Source organism: Chiloscyllium plagiosum, chromosome 13 (assembly GCF_004010195.1).
Source record: "Chiloscyllium plagiosum isolate BGI_BamShark_2017 chromosome 13, ASM401019v2, whole genome shotgun sequence".
NCBI classification, from domain to species: Eukaryota; Metazoa; Chordata; class Chondrichthyes; order Orectolobiformes; family Hemiscylliidae; genus Chiloscyllium; species Chiloscyllium plagiosum.
This window is the reverse complement of record NC_057722.1, coordinates 5,170,015-5,185,259: the sequence shown is the minus strand read 5'-3', so window position 1 is coordinate 5,185,259 and position 15,245 is coordinate 5,170,015. Positions and strand designations below refer to the sequence as shown.

The following is a 15,245-nucleotide window of genomic DNA, read 5'->3' as shown; positions in this document are numbered from 1 at the left end:
TGAATGTTGGCTTATCTTCTGAAGAGTGACTTTCAGAACCCAACTTTTGGTTTGGTACAGTTAAGGCTGAAAGAAAAGTGCATTGGTTTCTTTTTGCTTTGAAAATAGTAAGTGAGGAGAATACGATTGGGATGGTGCAGTAAAGGGTAAATGAAACCTTCAATAAAACTAATTAGCATACAGACAATAAATACAAAAGCTCCATTCGATCTGACATGTCATAGCTCCTTTCAAGGTTCTGGAATGACGTCCTCTTTTACCAGATCTTGAATATAGTTCAATTTAATAAAACCTGTTAACGTTCATTCAGCCAAGTGTGGGGCTCATCTTACAACTTACCATCTCATCAGCAGAGGTTAGATGCAGAGTAAACTCCCCCTCACACTGTAATGAAGCACCACTGAGCAGTTAAGCAATCATATTGCTGCACTGATATTCATGAATCTCAACTTCAGAAGTGCTCCTCAGACTTTATTGTATTATAGTCACCACTGATAGTCTCTCTAAATAAACCTGCTAGTCTGTGCTGATCAAGCACTAAAGTTGCTTTGAACTTATTTAAACAAAGAGCTTGCCATAGCAAAGATGCCTGGACTTGACTTGAACCCAGAAAAGCAAAAGACAAGGAAAAATGTAGGCAATGATGAAATCTTAGGGGAATGTAAAACTGACCAAGCCAGCTTTCTAGTACCGATGCTGGCTCTAATGTAAAGAGGAGTACATCAGGTTCCAAGCAACCAATTTTGATAGGGGATTCTCTAGTCAGAGGCACAGGCAGATATTTCTGTGGCCGACTGCAAGAAATCAGAACGGCGTTTTGCCTCTCTGGTACCACGATCAAGGATATCTCAGAGAGGGCAGTAATATCTGGATTTCTCCCACTGCCAGGAGGCAGTGAGTGTAGGACCAGGAGGACAAAGCAGATGAATGCGTGGCTGAGGAGCTGGTGTAAGGGAGAAGGATTCGCATTTTTGAATCACTGGAATCTCTTCTGGGATAGAAGTGACCTGTATAAGGATGGATTACACCGGAGTTGGAAGGGGACTAATATACTAGCATGGAAATTGGCTAGAGCTGCTCGGGAGTTTTCAAACTAGTTAGGTAGGAGGTAGGATTCAGGGAGATGGTGAGGAAAGAGGTCAGCCCGAGACTGGTACACTTGGAAAAAGAAGCAAGTCAAACAGTCAGGGCAGGCAGGAATAAATCAGAGAATGAGGTAGGACTGATCAATTAAACTGCATTTATTTCAATGCATGAGGCCCAATAGGTAAAGTAGATGAACTCATGTCTTGCTTGGGAACGTGGGACCAGAATATCACATATCATTTACAGAGAAGTGGTTCAAGGATGGATCGGGCTGGCAGCTTAATTATCCAGGATACAGATGCTATAGGAAGGATAGAAAGGGCGACAAGAGAAAAGCTGGAGTGGTGTTTTTAAATTAGAGATGACATTACGGTTATACTTATGGAGGATATTCCTGGGAAAACATCTAGGGAAGTTATTTGGGTGGAACTGAGAAATAAGAAAGGGATGATCACCTTATTGGCATTGTACTATGGATACACAATAGTCAACAGGAAATTGAGAAACAAATTTGTAAGGAGATTTCAATTATCTGTAAGAATAATACGGTCGTTATGGTAGGGGATTTGAACTTTTTAAACCTTGACTGGGGCAGCCATTGTGTTAAGGGCTTGGATGGAGAAGATTTTGTTAAGTGTGCACAGGAAGCTTTTCTGATTCAGTATGTGGAAGTAACTACTAGAGAAGGTGCAAAACTTGACCTATTCTTGGGAAATAAGGCAGATTAAGTGACTAAGGTGTCAGCTGGGGAGCACTTTGGGGCCAATGACCATAATTGTACTAGTTTCAAAACAGTATGGAAAAAGATAGACCGGATCAAAAAATGTTAAAGTTCTAAATTGGAGGAAGGCCAATTTTGACGGTATTATATAAGAACTTTCAAAAGTTGACTAGGACAGACATTTGCGGTTAAAAGGACGGCTGGAAAATGGGAAGCCTTCAAAAACGAGGTAACAAGAGTTCAGAGACAACGTGTTCCTGTTAGGGTGAAGGGCAAGGGTGTAGGGAATGCCGGATGACTAGAGAATTGAGGTTTTGGTAAAGAAAAAGAAGGAAGCATATGTCAAATATAGTTAGAGATTGAGTGAATCCCCCCTACAAGAGTATAAGGGCAGTAGGAGTATACTTAAGAGGGAAATCCAGACGGCAAACAGGGGACATGTGATAGTTTTGGCAAATCGGGATTCTACAAATACATTAAGGACAAAAGGGTAACTAATGAGAGAAAAGGGCTCCTTAAAAGATCAGCAAAGCTGCCTGTGTGGGGAACCGCAGGATCTGGGGGAGATAGTAAAAGAGTATTGTGCATCAGTGTTTACTGTGGAGAAAGATATGCAAGATAGATCTTTATCAAATGGGCTGAGGAGTGGCAGATGGAGTTTAATTTAGTTAAATATGAGACACTACATTTTGGAAAGGCAAATCCAGGCAGGAATTATACACTTAATGGTAAGGTCCTGAGCAGTGTTGCTGAATAAAGAGACCTTGGAATACAGGCTCACAGTTTCTTGAAAGTGGAGTCACACTTAGATAGGATAGTGAAGGCAGCATTTGGTTTCTTTGCTTTGCTGGTATAGACACAGAGACAGAGAGAGAGATAGCATTCAGAGTTAGGAAGTCATGTTGTGGTTGTACAGGACATTGGTTAGACTACTTTTGGAATACTGCATTCCAGTCTGATCTATCTGATATAGGAAGGATGTTGTGAAACTTGAAAGGGATCAGAAAAGATTTACAAGAAAGTTGCCAGGCTTGGACGGTTTGAGCTACAAGGACAAGCTGGGGCTGTTTTCAAGAGCATCGGACATTGAGGGGTGACCTTATAGAGGCTTAGAAAATCATGAGACAGACAAAGGGGTAGTGGGGGTGGGGGGGTGGCAGTAGGAAAAGAGTCGAGAACGAGAGGGCATAGGTTTAGGGCAAGAGGGGAAAAATTTGAAAGGAACCTAAGGGGCAAGTTTCTCACATAGGCGGTGTGCGTATAGAATGACCTGCCAGAGGAAGTCAGTCATGGAGGCTGGTACAATCACAGCATTTAAACGGCATCAGGATGGGTATATGAATAGGAAGGGTATAGGATATGGGCCGGGTGCTGACAAATGGGACTAGATTAGTTTAGGATTTCTGGTTTGCATGGAGTTAGACTGAACAGTCTGTTTCTGTGCTGTACATCTCTCTGGCTCTAGATACAACATTGGTAAATAAATAGTAACAGCTTGAAAAATGTCCATATTACAGAGGTGGTGCTGGATGGCATAAAAGGTAGATAAAATCCCCAGGACCTGATCAGGTGTTTCCTAGACTTCTATGTGAAGCAACTCTATGTGAAGATGGGGAAGTGATTGCTGTGCCCCTTGCTGAGATATTTGTATCATCAATAGCCACAGGTGAGGTGCCAGAAGACTGGAGGTTGGGTAATCCGTATCACTATTTAAGAAGGTGGTGAGGAAAAGCCAGGGAACTACAGACCGGTAAGCCTGATGTTGGTGGCGGGCAAATTGTTGGAGGGAGTTCTGAGGGACAGGGTTTATATTTATTTGGAAAGATAAGGACTCATTAGGGATAGTCAACATGGTTTTGTGTATGGGAAATTGTGTCTCACTAACTTAATCTGTTATTTGAAGAATTAACAAAGTGGATTGATGAGGGCAGTGTGGTGGACATGACCTCTATGGACTTCAGTAAGGCGTTCAACAAGTTCCTCATTGTAGACTGGTCAGACCACATGGAATACAGGGAGAACTAGCAATCTGGATACAGAACTGACTCAGAGATAGAAAACGGAGAATGATGGTACAGGGATGCTTTTCAGACTGGAGGCCTGTGACCAGCGATGTGCCACAATGATTGGTGCTGAATCCCCTGCTTTTTGTCTTTGAAATAAATTATTTGGATGTGAACATAGGAGGTATGCTTAGCAAGTTTGCAGATGAAGGTGTAGTCGATAATGAAGAAGGCTACATGAGAGTACAACGGGATCTTGATCAGGTGGGCCAATGGACCGTGGAGTGGCAGATGGAGTTTAATTTAGGTAAATGTGAGGTACTACATTTTGGAAAGGCAAATCAGGGCACGACTTATACACTAATGGCAAGATCCTGGGAATGGTGCTGAATGAAGAAACCTTGGAATGCAGGCTCACAGTTCCTTGAAAGTGGAGTCACAGGTCGACAAGATAGTGAAGGCGGCATTTGGTATACTTGCCTTTATCGGTCAGTGCTTTGAGTATAGGAGTTGGGAGGTCATGTTGCGGCTGTACAAGACATTGGTTACACCACTTTTGGAATACTGCATTCCAGTCTGATCTCCCTGCTGTGGGAAGGATATTGTGAAATTTGAAAGAGTTCAGAAAAGGTTTATAAAGATGTTGCCAGGGTTAGAGGGTTTGAGCGATTGGGAGAGGCTGAATAGGCTGCATAGGCTGGGGTTATTTTCCCTGGAATGTCAGAGGCCGAGGGGTGACCTTGAGGAGGTTTATAAAATCAGGAGGGGAATGGATAGGATAAATAGACAAGGTCCTTTCCCTCGAGTGAGGGAGTCCAAAACTAGAGGGAATAAGTTTAAGTGAGAGGGGAAAGATTCAAAAGGGACCTAAGGGGCAATCTTTTCATGCACAGAGTGGTGCAGGTATGGAATGCCAGAGGAAGTGATGCAGGTTGGTTCTACATTTGAAAGACATGTGGATGGGTTTATGAATAGAAAGGATTTTGAGGGATATGGGCCAAATACTGGCAAATGGGACTAGATTTATTTAGGGTATCTGGTTGGCATGGATGGCCTATTTCCATGCTGTCTATCTCTATGGCAGATAGCAACAGAAAAGAGGCATTCCGAATACAGTACTTCCTTTTAATTATACAGTGTAGCATTCTGGAATGTTAGTAAGGAAAATAAGTTGAAGTTACTAGCATAGAAGTTCACAACTCTATCACTCCTCAGAGTTAAGAGCTCACCACTGAGGTTCTGTGAACTGTTGGCAAGACAAGGAAATTCGAGAGAGAATGGTGAGAATATGCTCTTGCTGTGACATGCGAGAGCAGGGTGTGGGCACATTTAACACAAATCCTTCTATAAAAGGAAGAATTCATTACTGTGGTTCTGTTCGCCGAGCTGGGAATTTGTGTTGCAGACGTTTCGTCCCCTGTCTAGGTGACATCCTCAGTGCTTGGGAGCCTCCTATGAAGCACTTCCGTGATGTTTCCTCCGGCATTTATAGTGGTTTGAATCTGCCGCTTCCGGTTGTCAGTTCCAGCTGTCCGTTGCAGTGTGGCTGTTGGTTTGTGTGCTGTTATGAGTCCTAGTGGTCGCAGTAGTCTGGCTGTCAGTTCGCAATTTCTGGCGCAATTTCGTCAACAGATGCCTAAGGGAAAGACAACGGAACGAAGACATGCCACAACCCAAAGGACTAGTCACACTACCATACATCAAGAGCATTTCCAAACTGATAGCCAGACTACTGCAACTACTAGGACTCATAACAGCACACAAACCAACAGCCGCTCTCAGACAACAACTCACCAGAACGAAGGACCCGATACCCAGCATGAGCAAAACCAATGTAGTGTACAAAATCCCATGCAAGGACTGCACAAAACACTACATAGGACAAACAGGAAGACAGCTAACGATCCGCATCCACGAACATCAACTAGCCACGAAACGACACGACCAGCTATCCCTAGTAGCCACACACGCAGACGACAAGCAACACGAAATTGACTGGGACAACACTACCATTATAGGGCAAGCCAAACAAAGAACAGCCAGGGAATTCCGAGAAGCATGGCACTCATCCACAAACCCCAGCAACAAACACATCGACCTGGACCCAATATACAGGCCACTACAGCGGACAGCTGAAACTAACAACTGGAAGCGGCAGAGACAGGCCACTATAAATGCTGGAGGAAGAATTGAACCCGGGTCTCTGGCGCTGTGAGGCAGCAGTGCTAACCACTGTGCCACCCACAAATCTTCTCACAAACTTAGAATTCATTACTGGATGACTGTGTCTTACATTTGGTTTAACATGTAATTCCTTTGAAACAGAGATTATTCCAGCACTGAATCTTATTTATCTTCAGCTTCAAAAGCTGAAGCAACAAACAGATCATTAATAAAAGCATGGCAGATCTATACAAGAAAGCTTTTGCCTATCAGAGAGTCATAATAGTACAGCAGGCCATTCAGCACCTGTAAACCACAATGACCCTCTGGATTAATGCAGTCAGCTCCACTCCCCTGCTCTACCCTCATAGCCCTGCAAATTTATCTCCCTTGAGTACCTGGAGAATTGATTTTGGAAATCACCAATCACCTCTACCGCCACCACCTTACAGGAGAGTCATAATAGTACAGCAGGCCATTCAGCACCTCTAAACCACAATGACCCTCTGGATTAATGCAGTCAGCTCCACTCCCCTGTTCTACCCTCATAGCCCTGCAAATTTATCTCCCTTGAGTACCTGGAGAATTGATTTTGGAAATCACCAATCACCTCTACCGCCACCACCTTACAGGCATGGAACTAAAATAAGCACTACCGCACTTAGGTGGTAGTGTGGGGGTTAAGAAAAAAAGAGAAAGAAAAAGAAAAAAAAATAACCAGGAGAACGCGGTGTCTACCAACACCCTGGAGTTGAAAAGAAAAAAAAAGAAAAAAAAACCGGCATGGAACTGGGGAGGCAGTGGACTAGTAATCCAGAGGCCCAGGCTAATGTACTAGGGACATGGGTTAAATCTTACCACAGCAGAGTACGACATTTGAATTCAGCAAAAAGCTGGCCAATTGAGCATGCAACAACTGTCAATTGACGTAAAGACTCATCTCGTTCATTAATGCCTTTTAGAGAAAAAAAACTCTGCCTCCTTACATAGTCTGGCCTACATATCAACCATATTGCTGTGATTTTAGATTAACTCCCAAACGCCCTCTGGTCAATAAACACTAGCCTAGTCAGTGTTGCCCACATCCCATGAACAAATGAAAAAAAAACACTCCCAGTAATTGTCAATCAATGCAAACAAAACAAAACTTCTCCTCACATTGCCCTCAACCTCTTGCCCAGAATATGAAATCTATGTACCTCGACAGAAACAGAGGAAAATAGGAGTAGATTTAGGCTATTCAGCCATTTGAGCCTGCTCCACCATTCAAATGTGATCATTGCTGATCATGACTCAAAACCCTGTTCCTGCTTTCTCCCCTTTGATCCATTTTATCCTAAGAACTATACATAGATTTTTCTTGATAGCCTTCAATGTTTTGGCCTTAACAGTTTCCTGTGGTAGAGAATTCCATCGGCCTACTGTTTTCTGGGGGGAAAATGTCTCATTTCTGTCCCTACCATTTATCCTTAAACTGTGACCCCTGGTTCAGAATCCCCGGTCACTGAGAACATCCTTCCTGCAATTTTCCTGGCTTATTGTGTTAGAATTTTAAAGGCTTTTTTGAGATTTCCACTCATTTCTCTAAACTCTAGTGAATACAGTTCTAACTGATCCAGTTTCTCCCTCTATGGTAGTCCTGCCATGCCAGGAATTAGTGGCAAACTTCCTTTCTATTCCCTCTGTTGCAAGAACCTCCATTCTCAGATATGGAGACCAAAATGGCACACAATACTCCAGGTTTTCACTATCTGCCATTGTTGGATTCGAACCCATAACCCAAGAATGCTAGTCTCAGGTTCTAGGTTAATATTCCAGTGCCATGATCACTAAACCCCTTAACTTGCCCTCTGAATGTTATGTTTCCCTCTTGGTTCTCAATTAGTATTTGATACCTGCAACTTATCAAAAGCACACTTTTTCATCTTCATCATAATTTCTATTTTCGTATTCATCTGTTACTTTTCAACAAGCAGCTCTGGACTATGCCCTTGTGGTTAGAGAATAAGCTTTGAAATGATACAATTCTTAGTGGCCTTGTTTGGTTTAGATATACTTGGAAGTTATGTAATGTATTTCCATATTTGGCTCACCCAAGATATGAAGAAGCAATTATTCAAGAACAAAAAAAGAGTACAGAACTGTCCTTCTGCAGTTGCTAACTGAATTACATGTTCCAGATAAAATACTCAGGTCTCCTGTGCATACCACACAAGGACAGCTTTTTCAGATGGTACTGTACCTGTATTTTGGGCACTGATGAATGCCACTTTGTTGGTGCCAGGTTTGATCCTGATAAAGCCACACTCTCTATGCATTGGCTTCTTGGTTTCAGGATTGAAACTATTAAATCTGTAAAATATACAATGAAAGTTAGTCCAAGTATGAAATGAAGGATTGCCAATTGTCACTGTTAAGTGGAAGTTACCAGATAGCATATGCCAAGTTGAATTTCTTGGCCTTACCCAAACAAAACCATTTGCATATAAAAATAATACATCCTAACCATCACCATTCTGTGATGTAACATTAGAGCATGCAATAATCATGAACTAAATGTGAACAAGCAGAACATAAATACTTATTTCCAATACTTTTTAAAAGGAGGACAGCATTCCCAAATCTTTCCAGAAGCATTGGAGCTGCTGTGTCCAACACCGATCAGATAGATAACTACCAATTTACCTGGATACCACATTTTTGGCTAACCCTCCAATGCAGAACAATGAGACTGATGCTGCTGACATGCTAAACGTGGACTTCCAAATGGCATTTGACACAGCACTACACAATAGATTTATCAGCAAGGTTGGAGCTCATGTGATAAAAGGGACAGCAGCAAAATAGTTTGAGTGATGATCTGAAAAAAACTGTCTTTGTGTGGTATGCATAGGAGACCTGAGTATTTTAGCTGATAATGGATAGTTTTTGGACTAAATGAAGATTTGTCGAGCTCTTAAGGGGTTGGTATTGAAGCCTTTCCTTTTACTGATACGTAATGATCTGGATCACAGGTGTACAGAGGACATTTTCAAAACTTTGCAGATGGCACAAAACCTGGAAGCATTGTAAACTTTAAAAAAGATTATGGTGGAACTTTAAATGGTCAATAAAAAGTTGGAGAAGTGGGCAGATTAGGAATAGATTAAGTTCAATGCCGAAAAGTGGATAATGATACACTTTTGGATAAAAAACAATTACGAGAGCAAGCACTAATTAGGCCTCAACAGCAGTACTGCGTACAGTTCAAGATTCAGGAAAGATGTGGAGGGACTGCATAAGAGGCTTACAAGAATATTTATAAACTTCAGTTATGAAGATAGGTCAGAGAAGGTGAGACGGTTTTCCTTGGAGAGAAGGCTAAAATGGAGATTTGATGAAACTTCCAAAATCAGAGGTCTGAACAAAGTAAAAAAAAAATCACAACACCAGGAAAAATTAATCAATTTTTCAATGTATAATTTCAGTTACATCACACTGCAAATTTTTGCTATAAATTCTGTGTTACGATCGAGCCCTCCACAATCACCTGATGAAGGAGCGTCGCTCCGAAAGCTAGCGTGCTTCCAATTAAACCTGTTGGACTATAACCTGGTGTTGTGTGATTTTTAACTTTGTACACCCCAGTCCAAAACCAGCATCTCCAAATTATGAACAAAGTAGGTAGGGAAAAACTGTTCCTGCTTGTAAAAGGCTCGAGAATGAGATGGCACAGACTTAAGAGTAATTTTCAAAAGAAGCAAATGTAGTAAGAGAAAAACCTTTTCACTGATTCAAGAGATATTCAAGATTCTCTGAATAGACACAATGTGCAGGGTTATGGGGAAAAGGCAGCACAATGGCACAGTTTGAATGCAGGAGGCACAGACACAATGGGCTGACTAACCGCCTTCTGCGCTGTCACAATTGTGAGAACCCTGAAGACGTCTCTCAGTGCCTAAATCCATAGAGCAAACAGTGAAGAGAATCAGCACAGGAGCAAATATCCCTTTTTACAGCACTGTATACAGTCAAGTATTTAAAGGTGCAACATGTGGATGCATAATTGGGCAAGCTAAGTGGGTGAAGGAGCAGCTCACAGTTGGACAACATTGTCAGTTAGGATAGGAGGGAGTGGAGGCCATTGAGAGCAATTGAGTTTTGTTATATAGTTACCTTTCAGTCAAGTTAAGATTTTTCCCCTAGTAAGAACCATGGGAAACCTTACTAGCTCAGAGTCAGACACTTTCCTGGAGGATCCCAAGAAGGAGCACTGTCCATTGGATGGTCAAACCTCACACACAATTTGTATGGAGTCAGCATATCTGGTCATCTGCAAGATCCTGGCAGACTCATCAATGAAACATCTGGTCTTTGACAATCCGTAGACTGGAAGGTCTGAGTCAATGTATACAGAGCTTTCTCTTTTTTGTCCACAATCTGCTTTTACAGTGCATGATGCCCAGCTAAGAGAAGGACCAGACATTGCAACCACACTATTCGCACAAGAAAAGATTTCAACTGGCAGACACCATCCACAATTAATCACTCAATTTGGTTGTGCTGTTATGTTGTGAAACATAGGAACAAACACATTCACTTGCCTTCAATAAGCTCACCTAATCACGGTCATAACATTCCTAAACCTCACAATGACACGACATATTCATACAATCCTTTAAGGTCAGATGGAATTTGTTCACAGATGTAGGCTGCATTCCAGTTTCCTCTTGCCTGAATTCAAACCAGTCTATTAACAAACTCTCTTACTGCTTTCTCCCTCATTTGCTTATCTAGCTTCCCCCGAAATAGATCTATGTTAAATAACCTCAAACATTTCTTTAGGTTCAGAGTTCCACATTTTAACCGCTCTCTAGGCAGGTTGACCCTTGAGGATTACTGAGCTACTCCAAAATAATAAGCAGCAGTTTTACCTCAATTTTAGACTAATTGGGCACAGCAAATACGTGAGCAGAGTCCAATGGAACTGTCCAGCTGAGTAAGGAGTGAGACTGGCTCCTTTATATCGAACATTCCTCACTTCCTGAAATCACTGTATCCATGAATCGAATGACACCAGGCAGGGAATAGAATAGCCCCAATTGCTGCACTCTCAGAAATACTTTGCTGACCTATGGCCATTTGCCTATATCTCCCACACACATTTGCATGGCATCAAAGGCATTACTTGTTTACTTCAGCTAACCAATTTTAGCAACAAAAGAAATCCTAACTCTGTCTGTAATCTTCTTTCATCAATTTGGGCAAACTCTCTCTCATGCTGCTGGATAGAGTTGAGAAAATACTGCTATTTTGCATAAAATCAGACTCTAGCTGCAAAAACAAGAGAAATGACAATCCAACTTACGAGATGTTCAGCATGGGTTGACCAACATGCGTGATCTGGACTTCCTCCATGTACTTGAAAGGTTTGATGGTTGGATAGGAGCCTTCTCCTGGGGACTCAGATATCCAGCTTCCCAACATCCAAGACAAAGATTCAACTGCTGGATTCAGAGGAACAACTGTTTGTGTGTGGGGGGGTGTGGCAGGAGAAGGAGGATGGGTGGAGACAGGGAACATGGTGGAAAGAAAGTGAAAGAAAGAATTTTAATTTCTACAACATCTTCCATCACCTTAGGAAATGCCAAAGTGCTTTGGAACCAAATAAGAATTGCAAGTGCAAACATTATAGTAAAGTGGGAAACTCAGTAATCTTCTCTCTTTCCTGACAGCATGGTTGATCTAGCTATTCTGCATGGTGGTGAGCCACCTTCTTGAGCTACTACAGACCATCTTCTCAAGGACAATAACTGCTGGCCTAGACTGTGCCAACTACATCCAATGAAAGAATATATAATAGCTGTACATCGCAAGATCCCACTAGCAGCTTATGAGATAAATGATTAGATAATCTGTTGCGCATTAGTGATGTTGATTGAGGAATCAACCCTTTGACATCCACCTGAAAGGTGGAATGCTTTTCATATGAAAAGCAACAATGCAATGCTGTTTTTAAAAAAAAACCCAGAGAGAAGCCATATTAAAGAGCGTGTGGGGTGGAATTTAGACAGCAGGTGTAATCCCAAGGCAACTCTCTGATCACACCATCAGGGCCCTCACCAACTTTTACAGAAGCACCATAGGAAGCATTCTATGCAAGTCCATAAGGCTAAGTATGGCAACGGTTCAAGCCAGGACCATAAGAAACCACAAAGTTGCATGCACAGCCCAGACCATAATGGGCTCTCGATGGTGTTGGCAGCCTTTCCATGGCAAAGACCCTGGTAATATTTTCTTCTAACATCTGTCAGGCAGAAGACATGTTCAAGAACAACTTCTTCCCTGTTGCGAATGTTGTTGTTGCTTTGTGCACCTCCTCTACAGCAGTAACCTTGTATGCCTTGTTCTGTCTAAGCACCTGTAGGTTTTTGTTTGCTGTGATCAGCCTGTACTGCTCTTAAAACAAAGCTTTTCACTCGACTTAGGTACCTGTGACTACAATAAATCAAATCAAACGCTGAACAATTGCAGTTCCAGGTCATAAGTGTAGAATTCTAACCACCCCCAACCCTGAAAGTCCACAGCTCACTTCTTGACCAGGCTGCACAGGTTATGCATCCCTTTCACCAACCAGGATCTCCCAGAGGTGAATAGGCTCACCTACGTGGATACAGCAAACAATTAAAAAGGCAAATAGCATTCAGTACAATAGGATTGAGCATTGGAGTAAGGATGTCTTACTAAATTATAGGCAATCTTGGTGAGACACATAGTAAAGGATTCATAGCTTAAAAATTCACGCAAGAATATTAGATAGAGAGAAACTGCTTTTAGAATGCTCTCTCAGTCAATTTAATACTTGATGGGTTAAATCTAGGTGATTAAATAACCACACCTCAAAGTATTGCCTCAAGCATGAGATATACATGTACTGCTAATTGGCTAAGTAGCTTATTCAAAGTTCTGTAATGATAATGAGCTGCTGCCATTTGGGTATCTATCTACTGCCGGGAAGAAAGTGAGGTCTGCAGATGCTGGAGATCAAAGTTGAAACTTTATTGCTGGAACAGCACAGCAGGTCAGGCAGCATCCAGGGAACAGGAGATTCGACGTTTCGGGCACAGGCCCTTCTTCAGGAATTCCTGAAGAAGGGCCTGTGCCCGAAACGTCGAATCTCCTGTTCCCTGGATGCTGCCTGACCTGCTGTGCTGTTCCAGCAATAAAGTTTCAACTATCTATCTACTGCCCCCTACTGTGCCTCTCCATACTTTCAACAGGAATGATAAATTAGGCTCTGATCACCACTGAGCACACTCAGACAAGACCTTATGTAGAAAACCACAGAACTCAGTATGGAATAGATCATTCAGCTTACCTAATCTTTATCAACATTCACCTGCCTCGTTCTCTTTACTTTGTTTCACCTAATGCAGAGCTTCTCATTTTTTTTCTCAGTTGCAAACACATTTTAATGCCTCAGACTTGTGTAACCCCAGAGTAAATACGACAAGAGTTGAAGTTTCAGACACTTTGTGCAATGATTATTACACATAACACTTGAAGCAGCCAAACACTTGCAATAATCTCAACTAAAATGTGATTAAATCTACATTGTAAATTCAGCAGTTATTCTCTTCAACTCTATGATCCTTAGCCACATAAATTAAGATCTAATTCTGCTTGTCCAGGGCATTTGGTATATGTTATTGTGAATTGCAAGCACAACCAGATTCTATGATAGTCACCACAAAAGGGTTTTAGTCTCAACAGAAAAAATGCTGCTTTCACCTTCTTCCCCTACAAGAAAATTACACCCATAAAACGTTTAGCAACATGAATACATACAATCTAAAAGGCAGTGTTTCTCAGATAAGTCCTCTTTTCACAAGTAGTAGTAGTAACCGGGCCTCAGATAACAGTCTATTTAGTCACTCCCAACAGCAGAAAAAGAAAAGAGATTTAAAGGGCCCTTGCAGATATCACTGAACTCCAATATTTCTATTTTTAAATCAGTAAGAAAGTCACTGTTGCTTCATTAGCCAATGAGGGTCACAACCCACACTTTGGGAACTCCTGAGCTAACTCCTCCCACATTTTTGAACCTTCTTAAGACTAGGTCAGAGGCTCATGCCATGGCTCTCCACCAACAATTCAGTTCCTTTCCAGTATGTGTTTGATGCAGCATTTTTTTCCTCCTTCCTTTTCAATGCAATTTTACTCCTAACGTTAGGCCAAAATACGTAGGAGCAGATATTGGCCATTCAGCCCATTGAGTCTGCATTGCCATTCAATGAAATCATGGTAGACAAGCAGGAGGCTAGAAGAACACAGCAAGCCAGGCAGCATCAGAGGTGGGGAAGCTAACATTTCAGGACTGCATATCGGGGGGGGGGGGGGGTCATTGTGAGGTAGGGATAGGTGAACACAAGTCGAGGGTATTACCTGATTGGTATGAATACAGTTGGTCAATCGGGGAATGAAAGGGAGGGAGAGGGACTGGGAAAAAAAAAGAGTCAGGGGATGGAAAGGGAGGTTATTTGAAATTGGAGAAGTCAACGTTGAGCCCTCTGGGCTGTAGCCTGCCAAGGCCGAAGAGGAGGTCTTGTTCCTCCAATTTGCAGTCTGATTTACTGTGGCAATGGAGGAGGTCAAGAATGGGCATGTCGGAAAGGGAGTGGGAAGGGGAATTAAAATGGTGACTGGGAGATCCAGTCAGCATCTGAGGGCCTGGCTGAGATGCTTGGCAAAATATGCCCCACGTTCACGTTTGGTCTCCCTGATGTAGAAAACACCACATCGGGAACACCGGATACAGTAAACTAGGTTGGAGGAGAGGTAAGAGAACCTCTGTCTCACCTGGAAGGACAGTTTGGAGCCCTGAATGGAGGTGAGGGGAGTAGTCTGCCAGCAGGTTTTGCATCTTTTACAGTTGCAGGGGGAAGGTACCTGGTAGTCCAGGGGGGTTGATGGGGAAAGTGGTGTGAATCAAGGATTGGCAAAGGGAATGGTCCTTGTGGAAGGCAGACAGGCGTTGGGAGGGGGAAGATGTTCTTGGTGGTGGGGTCGAATTGGAGTTGGCATTAGTGTTTAAGGATGATACGTTGGATGCGGTGACTGGTGGGGTGGTAGGTGAGGACAAGGGGGACCCTGTCTTTATTGCGTTGGGGGAAGGTGGGGATTTACTGCAGTGGAGCAGGTAATGGAGGTGGTGTGCTGGAGGGCTGTCTGGATGACGGGGAGGTGGGGGAAGCATGTTGTTCAAAATAGGGGGATATCTGGGATGCTTGGGA

General features: G+C 42.5%; 1 protein-coding gene across 3 annotated transcripts in view; it reads right to left on the bottom strand.

Annotated features, from left to right (window-relative positions):
* thap4 (THAP domain containing 4) overlaps window positions 1–15,245 on the bottom strand; it is a 78,379-nt gene that overhangs the window by 48,295 nt on the left and 14,839 nt on the right. For 2 of the 3 annotated variants that reach the window (XM_043701724.1, XM_043701726.1), the window contains 2 exons: window positions 11,321–11,477; window positions 8,216–8,325 (listed from right to left, as the gene is read on the bottom strand). In XM_043701724.1, the coding sequence (XP_043557659.1) occupies window positions 8,216–8,325; window positions 11,321–11,477 (267 nt within the window). Of the gene's footprint in view, window positions 1–5,358; window positions 5,447–8,215; window positions 8,326–11,320; window positions 11,478–15,245 lie in introns of those variants that run through there. The other variant, XM_043701725.1, reaches the window with a different exon arrangement.